This window comes from Pterocles gutturalis, unplaced genomic scaffold (genome assembly GCF_000699245.1).
Source record: "Pterocles gutturalis isolate BGI_N339 unplaced genomic scaffold, ASM69924v1 scaffold7723, whole genome shotgun sequence".
Taxonomy (NCBI): Eukaryota; Metazoa; Chordata; class Aves; order Pterocliformes; family Pteroclidae; genus Pterocles; species Pterocles gutturalis.
Window position 1 is genome coordinate 39,255 of NW_010117985.1, and position 20,323 is coordinate 59,577.

Sequence of the window (20,323 nt, forward strand, 5' to 3'; positions counted from 1 at the left end):
TGAGTGGATGTTCCTTATAGTAGTCAGATCTGCTTTTAGAAGATAGCTGCGGACACCATCTGACCAAGTGCTTTTGTTTTGGGATACATCTCCAGTGCAAGCTACCAAAACGTGTTCTTCTAAACTAAACTGATTTTTTTTCCCTGTTTTTTCCCTGCAGCCTCGTCATGTATTCAACATGCTGAAGAAGTATGTGCGTGCTGAGCAGAAGGACAGACAGCATACTCTCAAACACTTCGAACATGTCCGCATGGTAGACCCAAAGAAAGCTGCCCAAATCAGGTCTCAGGTAATCTCCACCGAGGGTTAATGGGTCATGTTTGTTCATACCCATTGTGAAGTTTCTGTCAACCTATTTTTTAAAAAAATACCTGGCTCCTTTATGTAGACAGCTTTACATGCAATAAAAAATAATATGCTTTCTGTCAGGAGCCAAGGCAATGTAGGAGTAGGGTGGGTATAATTTGTCTTCTGAGGAGAGCTGTCTATCCAGACTGTGAGTCGGTCGTGGGCATTTCCTGAGGAGCCCTCCAGAGCATTAATAACCAGAGCCTTTATTAGTGCTTTGGTAAATAATACCTCTGGCAAAATGTCAGTAATAGATATAGCGACCGCACATGGTTGTGCTTCCTTCAGCTGCAGTGGCAGAACCAGAAGTGGTGTAGCCATCTGACAGCAACCAGCCTTGCTATAGTCATTGCAGAGGTACTTGTAATGTCTGTAAGTGTGATTACTGCAATGCGCTCAACATGGTTTTTTTTTAAAATAGACACTGCAGTTCGTGGCATTTTAACTGCTGAATGTTACTGCAGTCCTCAACTTGTATGTATTGGAACAGCTTTTATGTTGCCTTAGGAAATCATGGAGGGTGAGAAAGCAAAAAAAAAAAAAAAAAAGACTGAAGATGTAGCTGGCTTTCAAAACAGTAATTAAAATTGTAGGCACAATGAATAAGCTGTGAAGAAACTGTACTGTAATCTGCAGAATCAGCCACTGTTCCCTCTGCAGGATGCAATGGGAAGTGCTGCTCCAGCCACAGTTTTTGAACTGACTGGCATCGCTAAAAGGCAAATCAAAACTATATACCTCCCTAAATGGCACAATTTGCATATTAGACTTCTCAAGCATCTATCCCATCCAGACTTCTATATTGAGGTCATGCTGCCTTGAAATTGCTAGAATTAGAAATGCACACTTCTAGCACTCCTCTACAGTGATGGTTGTCTTTCCCCTATCTGAAACATTAAAGCATGTAGTTTTGTGTCTTAACATGAGTTTTTAGTTTCTAAAACACTGGATTATTTAATAACAAAAACCAGTGAAATTTTCCAGACTACAGATTGTGTGGCAGCACAGGCGAAGAATGGAAACTGATACAAGAAGTGCAGTGTATTGCTTACTGTATCATTGTAGGAATTAGTATTTCTACAGTATCTTTGCTTCTTGAATTGGTCAGAAGGTTGGGGGAATGTAGGCTGGAGGATCTGATGGGCGATCTTTTTTGGTGGAAAATGGAAAACAATATTTTGTTTGAAAGCATAAATACTGTATTTCAATTTGGAGAAATCATCCTGTTTTTTTTCATTTAAATTGCAAGCCATTTTCTCTCTGCCAGCCATTTTCCTCTTTTGCCCTGCCAGTCTTCTAAGATGCACCTCAGTTTCCCTTTCTACTGAAGAGAGGTGATACTTGCAGAGGGTTCCTTGGGGGAGCATATGCTGTGGGATGTCATGACTCAACCTGTAGCAGTGTGCAGGAACCCGAGGCAATGGAGTTGTAATCACATGAGACAATATAGTAATGCTTCTGGGTGGAAATACTTTTGTTTTCAACTGTTTTACCAAGAAAAGTGAAGCTTTTTTCAGAGAAAGCTGTGTCTTTTTGCAGTATTAGGATAAAGGAAAGAAAAACACAAACAGATGAAATATTTTGATGCAGCAGTCATTGTACCTCACTTGGTTTGTGTGTTATGTGGCAACTTACAGCTGTGGGCACATGTAAATGTTATTGAAGGATAAACGAGGCTGTGGATTTCTGTCACAATAGCTGCTTGTGTACGTGCTGTGCCCCACAGCAAATGCAACCCCCTGCTTTAAATTACTACATTCCCAGGGGATTTCAGGTAGTCGCTATAGAAGAGCATCTAGAAAACTATTTTTATAGCAGCTGTAGGACAAGTGAATTTTGCTATGGATGTGACAGTTTCAGTACACAGAGCACCATGAAATCTGTCTTGCTCTCTATAGCCTATAAAAGTTGTAGTAATGTCAAATTAGCAGTAGTATTCCACTCCTTAAAATACTTCTATTTCCATAGGTTATGACACATCTACGTGTGATATATGAACGCATGAACCAGTCTCTCTCCTTCCTCTACAATGTGCCTGCTGTGGCAGAGGAGATCCAGGATGAAGTCGGTATGCAAACTCTTAATGTCAGAAAAGGGAAATATTTCTGGGATGAGAAATTGCCACCAAAAGCTAAAATACAGCATCTTACTTTTCCTGTTGATATACTGTCTCAGCTGAAAAATAGGAGAGTAAACTTGCCAATGTTCTTAAATTATAAATTAAATTATAATGAACACTTGGAAGACAAATCCTGTATAACCTGTGCAGTGACATCATCATATTGTTGTAAATGTTTTCCTTGAAATATATTAATTTACATTTGAAGCCTCCATGCCATATGGAAGCAGCTAATGACAGTAAAATTTAGAAATCCTTCTTGGGCTTGGATGTTTAATTTACATGGTAAGTATTTACATTATCTGATGTAGAAATTTTTGAAATCTCCCAGCTAAAAAAATTGGTTGCAGACCCAATCATCCAGGAAAAGTGTAAGTATCACCTGGAAGTTGCTAAGTACAACTTGTCAGTATCTTTACTGGTCATGCATTTTGTTCTTGGTTAGTTGGTCAAGTGGATATCTCCTCCCATTTTTTGCAGTGCACGGAATGGGCTGTGGACCACTCAGGTAGCAACAGTCCCATGGTTGCATCTTCCTTGTGTGCTGTCACAGCAGATAGCTGTGAAGGAGAATTGGTATTGCCTCCCATTCAGGTTCCTGCTCTTGGCTGTGGCATTGCTGCAACAAAGAGATCTGTGTCACAGCACTTGGACTCTGCTGTGTGCTGCTCTTGCAGCAAGGCAACTTCACTTAGCCTATATTAATTCCAGATTTAGCCACAGCTCTGGAAATCATATTGCTAATGTACTTCTTTAAGAAAAATAATACATGGTTGAATGCAAAGGCTGGAGAGGAGACGGTCATTGTCTTTGGAACAGCTTTTCTTTGCAAGATATAATACTCTGCAGAATGGCAGTTAATGGATTGGTTTCACAAGTAACCAGCTTCAGCTGACTAAATAAATTATTGATTTCTATAAGCACAGAGGGAGGCATGACATTGCGGTAAGGATTAGGGTGCATTTAGGACACAGGGAGGGGATGGACAGGGAGTAGCGGTGGATTCGTTTGCTCAAAGCACAGATTAGGAAGGAGATGTGCCTCTACTCGTGAGGTAGCTTGAGAGGGCTGGAGTTGAGATCAGGAAGTTGGAGAGAGGTTGGAAGGAAACATAAAGATAGCTGAATTAGTAATTCTCCTTCACCATATGTTTCTGTGCTCCACAGTTACAAGGGACAATCACAAGTCTCAGTCTGTAGTTGCAGAGAGCTGGTTGGGGCGGGGGGCGGACAGAACCCATCCTATGGATCATTTGAAAGTATATCATTTCTGTAGCAGAGGAGATGCCGGTACTATTAGGTCTTTGAGACACTGTTTTCCTTCTGCACTGCTATTATTCCCTGGGGTTTTTTGCTTGAAGTTTCGGTTTCTTTTGTTCTTGGTAATGTTAATGCTTGTTGGTGAGGACATTCTTCTAAATTTTCTTGTCCCTCCTAAATACTGAAATGGAATGGGAATTTCAGAGGCTTTGAAGTGACATGGAAGCAGAAGTCTATTAACTGCTAAGTGGTTTACAAAAATCTGACTCATAATCTCAACTGTAATACTGATTTTTAGGGGGAAAAAAAGGCCTAAAAATAGTAGGATGTTATTTCCTAATAAGATGAGAGAAGCTAAGAGATCTCAAAGAAAAAGTCTATCACAGTCTCTTGAGTACTTTTCCCCTACTGTGATTTTTTTGTGGTTTTCCGTATACTAAAAATTCTTCAAAGCATTGCAAAGTTTAAAGCAATAAAAAAGAGATTCTCATACTGGGAGCTACCAGGCAGCAAAAATTAAAGAAGGCACTATCAGACCTGGGCTGTACTACATAAAATAGTTTTCAGTAATGGGAAAATAAAGCCTCTTCTCTTTCACTATCAACAGTCTTCTTGTTGATAGGATTGGCTGTATACTTGATTTTACATATTGGTTTTAATGAAAGTTTCTTGAGGTCATTCCCATCTGTTAAAGGAGACAGTATCCTTCTCGCTTTGAGCACTGATCAGTCTCTTTCAAATTCTGTTCTGAAGTTATTTAATTTCTTAGTCTCTATACTCTTCTGAAACCCATGGAAAAGGAAATCTATTACAGCTGCAGAATCTGTGGAGCAGTAAAATACTAACAAAATTGCACTTTGTAATATTCCCAATAAATATTACAATTCACAATTACATTAAGAATACAAATGTTTCATTGTATAACTTTTGTTAGAACCATTGACTTAGAAAGTCTGAGTCAGTGGAAAAGTTGAAAAATAACATAGGTAAGAACATCTTGCGCACACAGTGGCTGAATAATAAATTACATGTAAGGAAGCATAGTTGAAAATAGTTCTTCTCTTAGGCTGGGATGCAAGTTAGATGGCTGATGTTTTAGTTCAGTTTTTTTGTTCATTCTAGTTCCATGCTTTACTGCAGAGTTCTTCATGAACAGTTTTCACCTTGAGGAATGAATAATCTTTGCTTTAGAAGACACAAGACACAGTTCTGACAAAGGTAGTTTTTTCCCCTAAATTGAACAGGTAGTTTTGTGAGCAGCAAAAGAAATAAGATGTAGTTTCCTGTGAATTTGTGCTGTGGGTTTAATTCCTCTAATATCTAATAAGGTGCTGCTTTTTACTAGATCTATAGAAATAGGAATATTATAACTTTTTTTTGTACAGTTTCTCCATTATTAGCTGTTGACAAGTTTGAATTTCAGGTCTTGGGATTTAATAATTTTTTTTTTTAGAAACTAAACTATAAATATATTAAAATTTCCCTTATGTCTTCCTGACAGTCCACTACCAAAGGTTCATCTCTGAGAAACAGGTGGTGTTCTGTCATTGGAAGGTAGATGTACCTGAAGATAGAGCGCATGCTTGTAATTTCTGTCTGTTATTTTTGAAGTCTTTATGCTGAGCAATGAATCTGAATTACATGAAGTAGAATCTCGAGTTATTCCTGGAGCATAACAGCTGCATAGAGAATGTTTTCTTCAACAATCTGAAGATTTTTTTAATTAATGCTTGGTGATCAGATGAATCACAATCCAGCAGTTGGACATTTGAAGTTTCTTTAAAATACAGGATAAGTTTGAAGTTCCTGTCTCAAAAGGCAGTTTTAAGGTGCTGAATACAAAACATGAATTACAGCTTCTACGCTGAAAGCAGCCTTTTAAAACTTCTGGTTATTTTCAGGACTCTAGCAGACTAGATGATGGCAGGAAGTCAGGGTAAAATTTAAAAGAGCTGTAGTCCTTATCTGCAGGTGTTCATCCCCAGTTGATGTTTGTTGTCTTAAACAGAAGATGTCTTGATTTGAGTATATAGATACATAGGAAGACCCACAGCACTCTGAAGGGTAGAAAGCAGCAATTGCATGAAGTGAGGGTTTTTTTTGCTAAGCATTTGATCAATGTGTAATGTGCAAATGCCCCATTAGGGCAACAAGCTCATATTGTAGCAGCAGATTCCAGATGTGCAAGGAAGAATACTGATGACTGTCTTGTGTTCATGTTGGGGCAGGGGGAAAAGGATCAGTGTAAGAATTGCAGAGAGATCTGTCTGACTGTGGCTGTTATGACAAAGCTTGGAAAGCATAAGCAGGTCGTTTGTGTAGGAGACCATTTGGCATTCTGACTGCGAATGATTTCTCAAGGGGCAGTGATGCAAATGTGCTACAAACCAGGTCACTCTCGGCAACTGATACAGTTTGTGTTGTTAAGTGGTGTATGCACCGTGAATCGGAGAGTGGCACAGAAAATCTGAGAAGAGGTATTTATTTGCACAGGTTATTTGGTTACTTTGGTATTTGTACTCTCTTTTTCCTCTGATAAATCTCATACACTGTTTAATACATACAAAAGCTCAGAGAGAGCAATGGCAGGTTCTAAGGAAATCAGCAGTTCCTTTGAGCACATCCTGCTTTAAATCCTTATTTGATTAGACTGCTTATCCATGTATGTAAAAGGCAATTTATTGCTGGGAGTGGCACAGCAGGCACAGCTTCTTGAATCAGAAGCTACGTCAGAGCTTTGTGCATCAGTCAGATGGGCAGGTGGTGAGCTGAATTTTTAATTCTGTCTGTGCTGCGCTGTTTCCAAACTGATGTCCTCAACTCCATGTTTTCTAGCCCACCACTGATAAAATATTCAGCACCGCCTACTGCAGCAGTATCGTAACTAAGGTCTGAAGCATGCAGTTATGAGCAATAAGTAAGAGAATATGATTTCATCTGTCCCTTGGCAAATAAAATCAAGCTATTGTTGTTTTATTATTCTGTTCGACTGTGCCTATCCCATTCTTCTGAAGCATGTTCTGGATGCCACACCCACATTACATGGCTGGGAGAGAGGACAAACAAACACAAGCAGACCCCAGGTCACTGCTTGCATTCAAATGCATACTGTCTGTTGCAGGTCATGTAGCCTGACAAAATTTGAGTGAGATTTGCCTCTTGACATTTGGTTCACAACTTCCTGTGAAGATTTTTTTGAAGTATTTTTAGAAAAAGCTGTAAATACAGCCTAATGATGTCTGAAGACGTGCTTTCTTTTAACCCCTCCTCTTTAACCATTAGATCCCTGTACCTGTCAGTCTGCAACTGTGGAGGGCACAGTTAGCACCTCAGCTAGTTCTGGTCTTTCAGCATTTATAAGAGTAATTGTTGTTTTCTTGTTTCTGTCTGCTAGTTTTGACCTGTAGTCAAACCACAGCCTTGCTGCATTTTTTGCCGTGAGTTAAATTTGGATGCTGTTCTCCATTCATTCTGTGGTTATTCTCCTTAAGAAGTTTTGATGGCATTAGCTGCTTGCTGCAGGCTGACAGTCCAAAATAACAACCATTGTGGTTTGGTGATTTATGTTGCAAAACCAAAACACACCCTTTGCAAAATCAAATTCTATGTCTGTCCTGTTTGGTGCCGTTTCTTTTGTGATTGTTTTCTTCATCCTCTCCCTTAAAATCTTGTGTTATGAATATGTAATTAGTAATGTCTTTCAGACTCCAATGGGACTTCTCAGTGTCTCATTTTTCTGTAACTCTTCCTTGTACTTTCTGTTTTAAGATTTAGCTGAAGGGAGGAACTCTACCTTCTGTTTAGAATCATAAAGCGATGCTTAGGATTCCTGCCCCTTTAGTTGAAGTTGGGTTGCCATATTGAGGTGTCAGAATAATAGAGAGAAGTTGACATACGTTAAACGTGTCAATAGCTTGTTAAAAGGATGTTGTAAGGTTACGAAGGGTATGGGAATGGCATCATACAGAACGGCATAGTTCATACCAAGTAAGAACAGTAGTTACCTTATTACTCAAGTTCAGTACATTATACTAGAAAATTCTTAAAATTCCTTGTTGGTCATGGAGGTGACAGTTCTAGTCTGCTTCATGGGAATCAGGTCTAGTCTTCCTCTTAGGCTAGAGGTAGAAGTAATGGTAGGAGTTGCCTGATACAATTAGTGTCATGTATCAGAGTGCCTGTAATGCCTTAAGTATTTTTTTTTCTCGTGAAGGAAAACAGAGATGTTGAAGCATGGGTAAATGAATTGTCACTCCAGGATTCGTCTGTACTGGGACAGAGCAAGTTCAGTGAACTGGCATAGAGCAAGATGAGGAATTGTCATCAGTGAGTGCTCATCCTCCGGACACTTGGGTTTTGCACCAGTTGACAAAGCTGCTTAATCCAGTCAATGTAAATCCTTCTGGTTCTGTCTACAGTAGCACGTTAGTTCATAGGAGTACATTTTGGTAAGATGTCTCAGTCGTCCCTATTTACTGTGTTGTTCCACTTCACAACTTGCTGGCGTTAAGCGTGGGCTCTGCCTGTTCTTGAGAACAGGCACTGGAGAGGTCCACTTGCTTGTTAAATACAGGCACTTTTTAGCAGTAGATGGAGGTGCAGAGAAGCACGCTGAGAACTGGGAAACTGGAGATGTTCTTTCTGAAGCAAAACAGTTCCTCTGGGTTTGGTTATCCGTACTTTCCAGTTAGTATTTCCTTTTCCCTTTTTGAAGGAGTCAAATAGAGTTGAACTTTTTACCCAGGGTAAAATAAACAGCCACAACTCCAGTGTGCAGCTGCAGTAATTATAAAAATCTGTAGCTGAGGAAGGTTGGACAATTCCTGTATAGTTTTGTACTTTCTGCCATTCTGGAGATCAGGGGAATTGTTGTTTCTAAATTGCCTCAGGCACTTGGCTAGTACTTGAGAGGGAATGTCTTCCATTTCGGACACACAAATGTAATCTTTGCCAAACCATAAGTGTTGAATTTCCACCCTCATCTCTTTATAACCAGCACATTTTTCCATGGCATCTATTCTTCCATTTGTATTTGATGGGTATATCTACACCATACAGAAATTTCTCAGTAAACAGATTTTCTGGAAGTAGTACATTATGTGCAGGTCTTACACTAAGGTACTGTAAAACCTACCTTCTGGTTTTCAAGAGACCCTTTGGTGTGTCTGTGCTGTATCATACAGGCTTATGGTTCCTCCTGCTCTGCCCTTTTTGCCCATAAGGATAATGCAACCGGAACAGGCAACCGAAAGCAACCTTTAGAGAATGTGTATTTGCACAGGTGCCCTGCAGTGAATTCCAGCACTAACTTTGCCTGGGCTTTCTCCCTGTAATTGACTTGACATATTTATGCATATCCACTAACCTTAGATTTCCAGAGAAAAAATTGAATTTTCTGTGAAGTGGTTATTTACTTTTAATCTTCTCCCTTGAAGCCCCGTAGCATTCAGTTGAATAGATGATTTGTCAGAATTCTAGCAAAAAATACATTGCTGGGTCAGTGGTTAAAAATAGAGGAGAGTTCTCTGTCAAAAGCAAATGAATTCTGTGTTAAGCTTTACACAGCAGCATGTAGATAATTTTTGTATACTTAAATACTAACATGATGAGGCCCAGGTGGACTACCTGATAAGCAATTAAGACCTCTTCTACCCAAGGACGTTGTTTTTTAAAGCATTTGGCTAGTTACATATATATATATATATACACACACAAACATATTCTCTCTTCAGCTTTTTCTTTTTACTTTTTTTTTTTTTTTCAATCATCACAAGCTTATGGTCTTTACTAAGCTACCAGTTTTGCCACTTTGTTACCTCTATAAAGTATTTTTATAATTATTTAAATGCCATAAATAGCTCAATAAGATACCATTGAGTTGTTTGTTGGAGCATGGTGTTGTATTCTGTTTATGTGGAGAATCAACCAATGTCACAGAATCACAGAACAACTGAGGCCAGAAGGGACCTCTGGAGGATGTCTGGTCTAAGCCCCCTGCTCAAGCAGGGCCACCTAGAGCCAGTTGCCCAGGACAGTGTCCAGATGGCTTTTGAATATCTTCAAGGAGGAGACTCCACAGCCTCTGTGGGCAACCTGTGCCAGTGTTCAGTCACCCTCGGAGTAAAAGAGTGTTTCCTGATCTTCAGAAGGAACCTCCTGTATTTCACTTTGTGCCTGTTGCTTCTTGTCCTGTCACTGGACACCACTGAAAGGAGCCTGGCTCCATCCTCTTTGCACCCTCCCTTCAGGTATTTACACATAGTGATAAGATTACACTCCCCCGCCTCCCTCTCCAGGCTGAACAGTCCCAGCTTTCTCCGCCTTTGCTTGTAAGAGACATGCTCCTATCCCTTCGTCATCTTTGTGGTCCTTTGTTGGACTCTCTCCAGTATGTCCGTGTCCAGTGAGGAGCCCAGAACTGGACACAGCACTCCAGGTATGGCCTCAGCAGCGTTGAGCAGAGGGGAAGGATCACCTCCCTCCACCTGCTGGCAATGCTTTGTCTAATGCAGCCCAGGAGACCAGTAGCCTTCTTTGCAGCAAGGGCACATTTGTGGCTCATGTTCAGCTTGGTGTCTACCAGGACCCCCAGGTTCTTTTCCACTGAGCTGCTTTCCAGCTGGTCAGCCACCATCATATGTTGATACATGGGGTTTTTCTTGTCCAGGTGCAGGACTTTGCACTTCTTGTTGAACTATTTGTCTTCCCTTAGTGTGTTGTATTTTAGTAGGCAAAGGTGATTGCCAGCTGGAATGACAGTTAAGTATTCTTGAGGCTTTGTAGATTCTGCATGCCATTCAAGAGCTTGAAAGAGCTGAAGAACCTCGGTTACTTCTCCAGGTTGGAGACTCAACTGTCTGCTAGTAAAATATGTCCTTTGCTGCAGCTTAGGAGAGAAGGAAAAAAATCCTGGAAGTGGATCCAACACTTTCTTCTAAGCATCTCTTATTTTCTCTCCAGATTATTTAACTGTCATAGAAAAATAGGCAGAGAATAGTAGATGATTAAAATAAATATAAATGTACTTCACTGACACTGATGTTCTCAACTGCTTTCATTAGTAGCATACTATATCCTCCCCGTCTTTTGTGGCTAAATGGTCTATTGTGTGTTGTCATGGGCACTAATGTTCTTCAGAAAATATATGAATCCTGATTTTTGTGTGCAGAAGCCCTCTTTTAATCTCATAAATATTGTGAACATTATTTTAGTCAGTAAAAGAGCCAGCTTCCTCCAGATCTTATGGATATTGTGAAAAGGATAAATGGCTTCACATGACTTGGGGTTGGATTGGCTTTTTCATCGGGGAGGATATGGGACATCATTTTCCATCTGCTTTTCAGAAATTTGATCAGAATATAAAGGTCTTATAAAGTTTATTAAGCGAATATTTTTCCTGTGGTGGTTTGAAAAACACTGTTCTATTTCACTTGCCCGTTTCACAGAATCACAGAATGTTAGAGATTGGAAAGGACCTTGAAAGATCATCTAGTCCAATCCCCCTGCCAGAGCAGGAACACCTAGATCAGATCACACAGGAACGCATTTAAGGAAATCTGGTCTTGTGATCCAAGTGTTAGAACTCAAAACCAGAAACCTCTGATAATAATTGTGGACTTGTAGATTATAAACAAAGTATTTTTTTAATTTTCTGGGTGTCTGCTATTTCAGTGGGTTTTTAAATCTTTAATTCTAAGTAATTCATCCTTTAGCAGGAGAGGTTTAAAGGTGTTGCCCTGGTTTTCTTCAGGAGCTGATGGCTAGAGCACTCTGTCCTGCACTGGTAGATCCTTCTTGAAGTCTCTGTTCTGTATCCTGTCTGTTACTTTAGCCTGAAATATTATTTTAATAGACATTTCTCTTTAAATAGCAAGTTATCATCCCCACCACAGGTTCCACAGGAAGTTTATGACTAAGAGACCACGCCGGGCTGACAGTGGAAGCAGGTTGAGGCTGGTACCATGACCATTTCACAGCTTTTTTTAAATACTCCTCTGGAGGAATCTACAGGTGACCTCATGCACAAAGGATTTTCATCCTACAATTAAGAAAAAATGCACCTAACTTTGAATAATTGTCCAGTGTTTGGTTGTATTCTCTCCTATTTTTCTTGTTTGACCAGATGCATGGAAATGTGTTGATTTGATGAGGATTTTCTTCTAACTCTCGTTTCACATGTCATTTTCTGGTGTCGTAGAGACAACAGACTGAGAAATTCTGTCTTGGAGAGCACTGCTTCTTCTGGTAGAGGGGGCTATAGTTGTATGGAAATGTTGAATATGTAGGAGTGTGTGTATTATTTTAAATCAGTATACTGGATATGATTGATTTTGAAAAGCATCATAGGTCAGGATTACCTCATAGTTACAGATTTGTTCATAAACCTCTCTTTGAGTTGATTTCCTGCTCTATCGTGTCTTCGGTGTAAGTGAAAAGAAAAGCTGGAGCACTTGTTTTTGAGACGATACATATAAAGCGTGTGGTGGTTCTAATATTTTTTTGAAGTCTAATTTTACTGTTTTATGAAGAGGGATGGCTTCTTTCCACCTTTCTCTTTTTTTATTTCCTGATAATTGCTTTTGCCATTTACTTTAAGGAATTAATAAGTTAGTTTGTCATGTGTCAAATTTAAGATGTCATTCTTTTATTGGATGGATAGCAAAAGTCTGAAAAAATCTTGCAGTTGTCCAGCTTGCAGATACGATCTGAGAGCAGGTTAGCTCAGAAGAGCCTGACTTTCTGAATGCATAGCTTCTGTTCAGATGGGGAGGTACTGGCTTGGTGAAACATTGCACCCTTACAGAAATGTCATTACACTTAGTTATTGAAGATTTTCTTGATGGACTGGATATATGTGTAATTTAATTCATAAATATGTCATCTTCCTGTCATCTTAAAATTATGATGTCAGTGTCCATGAGCAGTGAAGCAGCCCAAAACCGTGGGAGCACAGACACTCCAGCAACAGCTTCCACTTCGTGCTTGCTGTTGAATGATGGATTTTCTTTTCCCGATTAGTTGGTTTGGAAACACAGTTGTGTAATTCACTCTAAGATCAGATTCCTAATAGGGAGTGTGAGATTATGAAAGCAGCAAATTAACCATCTTAATTCTTATGTGCCAGCAAATTGCAAGTGCCCAGTGAGAACCACTTACAGACTGTCTGCACAAGATATATATTTTAGCTTTGTATATTGCATAGTACAGAGCTAGCACGTCAGTCGTTGTTCCCAGAGCGGTCTCTGGAATTTGTTATCAAACACTGAGGCCTGAATTGCATCACTTTGGGCAGGTATCCTGAGGGGGAGGGCTAAATATGCCTCTAATGCCAACGATATACTAAGTTTTGCTTTACTCAAGCATAACTTTCACTTCAGACGTGCAGAGTGAAAATTCACAGGTGCTTATTATGGCCAAGAGTACCTGACGTATTCTTGCTAGGCAAGCTCTTACTGTTGGGATAAAAAGGGAGAAGAATTACTGAGGATATGTGATTTTACAGAATGGCTGGATTGATGGAAATGTTTCAGTAATCTCCTAGCAGTCAGTTCCCATGCATGTGGGATTACGAATGAAGCAATCTTTCTTTCTCCTGCTGTGTGATTCTCATATGCCCAATTTAGCTGAAAAATGCATTTTCCTGAATAGTGCTACGTAGGCAGGATTCCAGACCTTTCACTGTTCTGCTTCCTGCTGTTAGATCATGCATACGAAAAACGATGTAAAAGCCATCAGAATAGGTCATATCCCAGTTAATGGATATATTTGTTAAATTTGATAAATGTGTCTCTTTAGAATACACGGATAAGTCAGGAAACATTTGGCCTATCAAGTGCTAAAACTACAGTTAATAAATAGGCAAAATATATTTTACCTGGAGCATATGCTGCACAATTCAGTTTTGGTGAGTTCTGGTTTAAACTATTATAAGTGGGTCAAATCAAAACCACTCTCTTTTGACCAAGGGTATCAGGTGCAACTAATGTTCATATTTATGTATTTTTATGGATTATTTAGTGATTCCCAAGCTGCCTCGGAGTTCAATACACATCAAAAATTATTGTGGGATTCATACTTTGACCTCTAAAAGTGTTTATAGAAAATTACAGGTAACTGACTTTTTTCAGGTGTTAGAAACTGGTGGAGTTTTAGGTTCTACTGTAGTTTTGAGTTTACTGTGTATTATAAGGTCAACAAATAAATCTGATTATTTTTATCAGTAAATAAGATTGATAAACTATAAATAAATAAAGTAAATTATTTTCAGAAAATAAGACAATAAAATTCCGTAGCAGTTTTTCATATACTTTCTTGCGGGGCAGTTTCACTTATAAGCCTTAAAACCTACCTACTTAGAATGGAAATGTACTTGGCTTTTTCTACTTCACACAAGACTGAGGGGGAATAATGAATGCAGCTTCATCTGGCAGAAATGTGACGGAGAGGGCGAGGGTCTGTTTATTTGTTTTAATTTAGACTCTTCAGCCTATTTTGAAGTATTAAATATGTTAATTTGGAAATAAATGTGGAGTTAAATTTAAACCTGGGGAATTTGTCACAGTGCGTTATGTGGATTAGAGTGATGATATACAATGTATGTTCTTGATTACTGTATAGCATTTCAATTCAAATTTTTCCCCAAGCATTTTTTGATATTTCCTGTCTACCTTGATGTTAGGTTGCCATTGTCTTACCTGGAGAGGAACTTTCCGCATGCTAGTACAGAAATCTGTGTTCTATTCAGAAACTTTACCCAGAAGAGTGCTGTAACATGGAAGTAGCATTTTTCTGCATTTTAATCCAGAGTTTTTGAGGCTATGAATGGTGAATTATTTTTCTGAGACAAATGTTATTAATTTAACCGGGTTGAATGAGGAGGGGGTGAGAGGAAGGGAAGGAGACCACAGAAATGAACAAAAAGGCTTGACGTTGTGAAAGAGAAGAGCAGAGTCTTTAATTTCCATTTAATGACTCGTTTTCAGAGATCACACAAGCTTCTGGTTTTGGACTTACTTTATCCCATAAACTTCCTTTAATACTCTCTGCTTTGAACTGAAGGGGAAATGCAGTCATTAATCAGATGACTGGCTGTTAAATATTTAAAAAATTTTAAATGTGCACACATCTATAGCCATATATTGATATTTAATTTTAGTTATAACTGATTTATGTAGCTGTCAGGTAGCTAAGGGTCTGTAGTAATAATATGCTTTCTCTGAAGGTAAAAAGCGTCATAGCAGCCTTTTTACAAAACTAGACAAAATTTCAGGACTTGAGTTTCATAGCAGGCTGTAAAGATGGGAGATGATGATTCTGGTTCTTCCTTGATGAAGTGGTGTGGAAATTCTCATGAACCTTTGCTCTCTGCAGTTGCACAGCCATGTACAAAACTAAATTTGCATTGAAATCCATCTCTAATAAAAAGACATCTAGGTCAGATTAAAATTAATCATTGCATGGTAAAAAGCATTTTCCTGAGTTGGATCTTAGAAGCTTTCTCATGCTTTGAACACTGTTCACTACCAGAAAACTTGTTAGAACATGATCTACCTGCAAAAGGACAATTGCTCTGTATCTAAGTTAAAATATCTTTGAGTTTTTTCATAATTTAAGTCAAATAGTCTGCAAGGCAAATCTTACTGAAACAATATTACATGTATCTGCTTACAGAAGGAGACTCACTTGGGTTGCTTTTGTGATGTGATTTGGGAAACATTGAAATACACATGCTGAAAGAACAGAAGCAGCAAGAAATGGGAAAGAAATTAAAGTGATAAAGCTGTGATTTTAAAAAAAAAAATTGAAGCATGTTATTTTTAGGATGGTTCTAAATATTACAGCTGTTCTTAAGTTCAGAGGTGTATTTCTTCTAAAGTTTGGTTCTTAGGCAACAGAGTATTGTCTAAGGGTATGGCATGGTTATTCTCTTGATAATTTCTAGGAAAATGTCTCAAGTCAGCTGTTTCATAATGCCTTAAATGTCGATTTTCTATGAAGTTTAAAAAGGAAGAGTCATCTCACCGTATTAAACAAGATTTTTATACACATGTAATTTCTGAAATCTGAAAAAATACTGCTGCTACTTACTCTTGCCCTAGTGGTGATGTCTCTAGAGGGCAGAAAATAAGAACTATAAAATAGTGTTTTCCATGCTTCTTGCTCTTTCAGTGTCAGTTTAACCCTGAGAGGGAGATGTATTACAATGTAAAAATTTCCAGATGAGAAGACCTGTGGTGTAGTTTCACAGGCCAACCAGGAGAAGATAAGAACCTTAAATCTGATGGGGTGGTCATGTTTCTCTGTCAACACGGATCTGAGCGTTGCAGGTTGAGCCCATTTCCAGTATTTCACAGAACTGATCCAGCATATCACTCTTTTATCATCGTCTTCAAAGCCTGCAGGCAACAAAGCCACTCTTGCACCTTCCAGTGGGCAGGTCACTTTCAATAAAGCTCTCATCAGAGTTGCTCTCTAAATTATATTTGACTTGTACTATACAAATGAATTAGTTCAACACTGAATGCCACATAATTGTGTTTTGCAGCCTGATAATGTTATGACACCTGGTAGTATGTAACATTATAATCTTATAATAATGCCCCATCCCTGGAGGCGTTCAAGGCCAGGCTGGATGGGTCCCTGGGCAACCTGCTCTAGTGGTTGACAACCCTGCCCACAGCCGGGGGGTTGAAACTAGATGATCTTTAAGGTCCTTTTCAGCCCAGGCCGTTCTATGATATGATTCTATGATTATAATGCTTGACTCAGCAAAACACCTTAGAATAACAGTATGCTTGAAATTCACTGGAGCTTAACTCTTTGTAGTTAGGCACAGATTTCAGTGTGATTAAGCACATGCATGAAATTTCCTCTGACTTGGGCAGAGGCTGGAGGAAATATCCATGGTATTTTCTGGTATATTCTCTCCTTTCACCCCAGAGGAGGAACACCTACCTGATGCAGTAGGTTGCATGTATAAAAGCCACAGGATATACAAGTGACTTAACTACCTTTCTGGCTCTGTAGAATTGGCATTCATTGCAGGTACAGAAAGCCCTTTGAACCAGAAGTGTTACATCTCTAAAACCCTTACCTGTGCTACTAATACCTTGTATTTTGGAGTGCCCTACATAAACCCATATTTACAACATGTCTCAGTAGAAACAACCTGTGGGGAAATATATGTGTTTCTGAATGTGAAATGCATCTGTTCATTTGCATGGTTTGTGGAAGTGCTGCTAGCTAGCTGCTGGTTACAAGTATGCTGCAGGTTTATGTAAGAGTTCTAATATAAATGCAGATGTACAGGTGAACAATGTTTTGGTTTGTTTTAAACTATTCACCAAAGCAAAGCCTTCAAGGCGGTCTTGTTTTCATATTTAGCGGTTTGGGGGAGTTTTGATTCATTAGCTGACAAGATGCAGGCATTCAAATTTAGTTACACTGATGTAATAATGCAGTCAGGTTTTGTCTCCTTTGGGCACATGCTCGTGTTGAAGATAATGAACTGTGGCATATTGAATTAGGCCATAAAGTAGGTGTATAACTGAAAGCTGCATCTAAACATGTTACCTCTTATGACGTGCACTGTAATAAATTATTGTATAAATATTCTTAGTGAATCCTAATTGTGGCATAGAGCATTTGCATGATTTTAAATGTCTTCAAAGTGGTATAAACTGATACGTGTGCACGTGCAAATGAGGCAGTTGCCAAGACTCAAGCACTCTGTAATTTCTGCCATTAAGAAGAGTAAGGAGGTTGCTGACACTTCTTAATTTTGTCATTTTGAAAGCACGTGCTCAAAAATAACCATAACTTTGGGGAAAATGCACGTTCAGTTCAGACTGGTGACTGAGAAGATGGTGAATATGAGGCAATAGGACTGTGCATTTGTACCAGTTTATTTAAGCTGGTTCCCAAACCTGTATTTGTTGAATTAATATATATTCTATCATGCAGATGCCATTTTGCAGAGGAAGTTTGCTGTTGGGTCAAAACTGTGGCATGTAATTTGATGGTGTCTTAATTAGTATTTAAAGGAGGTGTTTTGGGTACACTTTGTTTCTAATCTGGTTTAAGACCTTAAATCGTTTTACAGAACTTTCAGAATTACGATTGCCAGTTTTAAAGCTGCTTTTCAAGGGAATTCAAAAGTCCTGCATGTGATAGTGATAGCGATAGCAGAGCTTTTCATCTGGAAAATAGGCTCCTTGGAAAGAAAACACAACAAATAAATACTAATAATTACATTTGGAAATTTTAAATAATGAACTAAGTAAAAATGATGGTTTGAAAGATGACTAATCGATTGCTGGCATTCCAGGGCAGCAAGTGGAGCTGTTCCACATGAAATTTCTGGCATTACAGCTGTGCCACTTAATGCCTGGGGTCAGCATGCCCCAGAGTCCCAACACTGGAAACAATGTTATATGCCAATAAAAATTAGATAAAGTTACAAAATAGCATGAGTTTTGCCATTCTTGAGACTCCCATCACTTCTGCTGGGATTTGTTGTGGTATCCTTGCTAGTACAATGCTCTTTGCAAAGCCTTACAAATAGAAGTGTGGTCCAAGGCCACTGTGTACGAATGGCTTCTAGCAACTGAGCATCCCCCAGAAGATTTTGTAAGAAATTTTATTTCTTTTCCTCTGCTCCTTCTCTGCTTTTGGCTCCACGTGTCTCTTTGCAAGATAAGAGAATAGTCTTGAAAGGAGGTTGTAGTGATACTACCCTTTTATCTGTTTCCCCGAACATAACTTCACTTTGATTTTTCGGGATGCTGTTGTTGAGTAGCAGTGACCCATGGGGAAATGCCTGTGGTGAGCCCAAGAATGAGTGAAACTTCCTTAGAAATGATGGTAAGTCTGAGAAGTGTTTTACTGATTACCAGAAGTGAGCCTGTCTCATCGTGAGAAAGAAAGGGTTTGGGTGCCTGAAGGAGAAGCAGCAATCTTGTGCCCTCACACCAAATCCAGAGTCGTTGGGAGGTTTGAGGTTCCAAGTGTGGTTTTTTCCCAAGGTCATAGTTGTTTTTGAGCACGTGCTTTCAGAGAGAAAAAAGTTTTGACATTCTTCTTATTCTTCTCAATGGCAGGACTTAGCAGAGTGCTACAAGGAGATAATGAGCGAGCAGCAAAAAGATTATTATAGGAAGATTGTCGTGGAGTTTTTGACCTGTTGGTTTGACAGGAGATGAAATTTTGAAGAGCAGCCTAGAATCGCTCTGTTTTCAGCACATAGTAATGAAGTATTCACCACGAAAAGAAAACCCCTGAAACAGTCTTGAATGCATATCCTAGCCTCCAGCTGTGTCTGTACTTCCTGCTTATTTAGGGAATTGTCTTTTGCAGAGTGGGGGAATTGAGTTGGCAACTGTGAAAAAGAGAGGGAATACTGTATCGATGGGTAACAGTAAGGCTGTATGGCTTCCCATTAGCGTAACTGATGGTTCAACTAGCCATCAATACTTATAACAAAATCAACACTGAAAAATTGATCGTGGACTTTGCCAGCTGGTGTTGATGACTGGAAGTCCTAGGGCAAACTTTTTTTATCAGTTCAGAGATTGAAACAATTGTTTGCAAGTCATTTACTCACAGCAGACACAGCTGCCTCAGCCTGATGGACTCCAGCACAGTTTCTAAGCCAGACACTTCCAATTTCTCACTGTCGTTCAGCATCTGACTCATCATGTCAGATGGGCTTGATTCATTTTGGCCATTGTTTCCCTGCTTGTAAAATGGATGTGATCATGATCTGCTGGTTGTAATATCTGTCCGCCTCACTTGAGCTATTGTGCAGGTCAGTTAATGTCCGTGCTGTGCGCTGCAGCTGAATGGGAAACAATGGAGCCTGCGAGTGCCGGCGACGACGTGCTCCCAGTTGGGTAGCGTTGAGAGAGAGACTTTGTGTACTCATACCTCGCAGTCTCTAGGGATTTGGATATACTCATGGTATCGTGATGGCAGTCTGGTGCCCCTCACTGTCAGCCCACGCCATGGCCTCTCCCTGAGAGCTGTGCCAGCTGCGGAGCTGCTCTGCTGCCACCAGAGGCCAGCTCCTTCCCCTTGTGCACCATTTGTCCCTTTCCAAGGGCAGGAGCTGTCTGCAGGAAGAACAGAGTGCATTGGCAGCAGGGAGTAGACAAGAGTTGTGGAAAATCAGCATCGCCTGGAGAAAAGGGGTGATTTGGGCACAGCACCCCAGCACTGCTCGCTGCTTCTGCTGCATGGGCTGCAGCTCTCCTCACCTGCCCCACACAATCCTCTGGGGATGGAGAGGAGAGCAGGAAGGAGGGGAGCTGCACCCCAAGCGTTTTCCAAATCCTGAGTCTAAAAGGCTTGCAGGCACTAAGATGCTCAGCAGTACTCTTAACAGTCACTTTGCTGTGATCTGTGGTGACTTGACGTTATCACGTGCCCAACGGGTATCACCTGTGGCTCTGTGCAAGGCACTTGAACGCCACACTTCTCGCTCAGGCCACTAACATCCTGCTCTTTGTTTTTGTAAAAGTCTCTTTGTTCCTAGGTATTGAAAATTAATACCTGTTATGTGATTCAGTGTCTGCTCAGAATATCAAGATGCTTTGCCTGT

The 20,323-nt window shown here is 39.7% G+C and overlaps 1 protein-coding gene across 1 annotated transcript in view; it reads left to right on the forward strand.

The window, feature by feature from the left end:
- The window catches only part of LOC104463620 (amyloid beta A4 protein-like), a gene marked incomplete at its 5' end in the record, with an annotated part of 88,217 nt that overhangs the window by 35,794 nt on the left and 32,100 nt on the right, over positions 1 to 20,323 (forward strand). Inside the window, 2 exon segments of the mRNA XM_010076025.1 lie at positions 161 to 289; positions 2,317 to 2,416. Of these exon segments, the coding sequence (XP_010074327.1) occupies positions 161 to 289; positions 2,317 to 2,416 (229 nt within the window).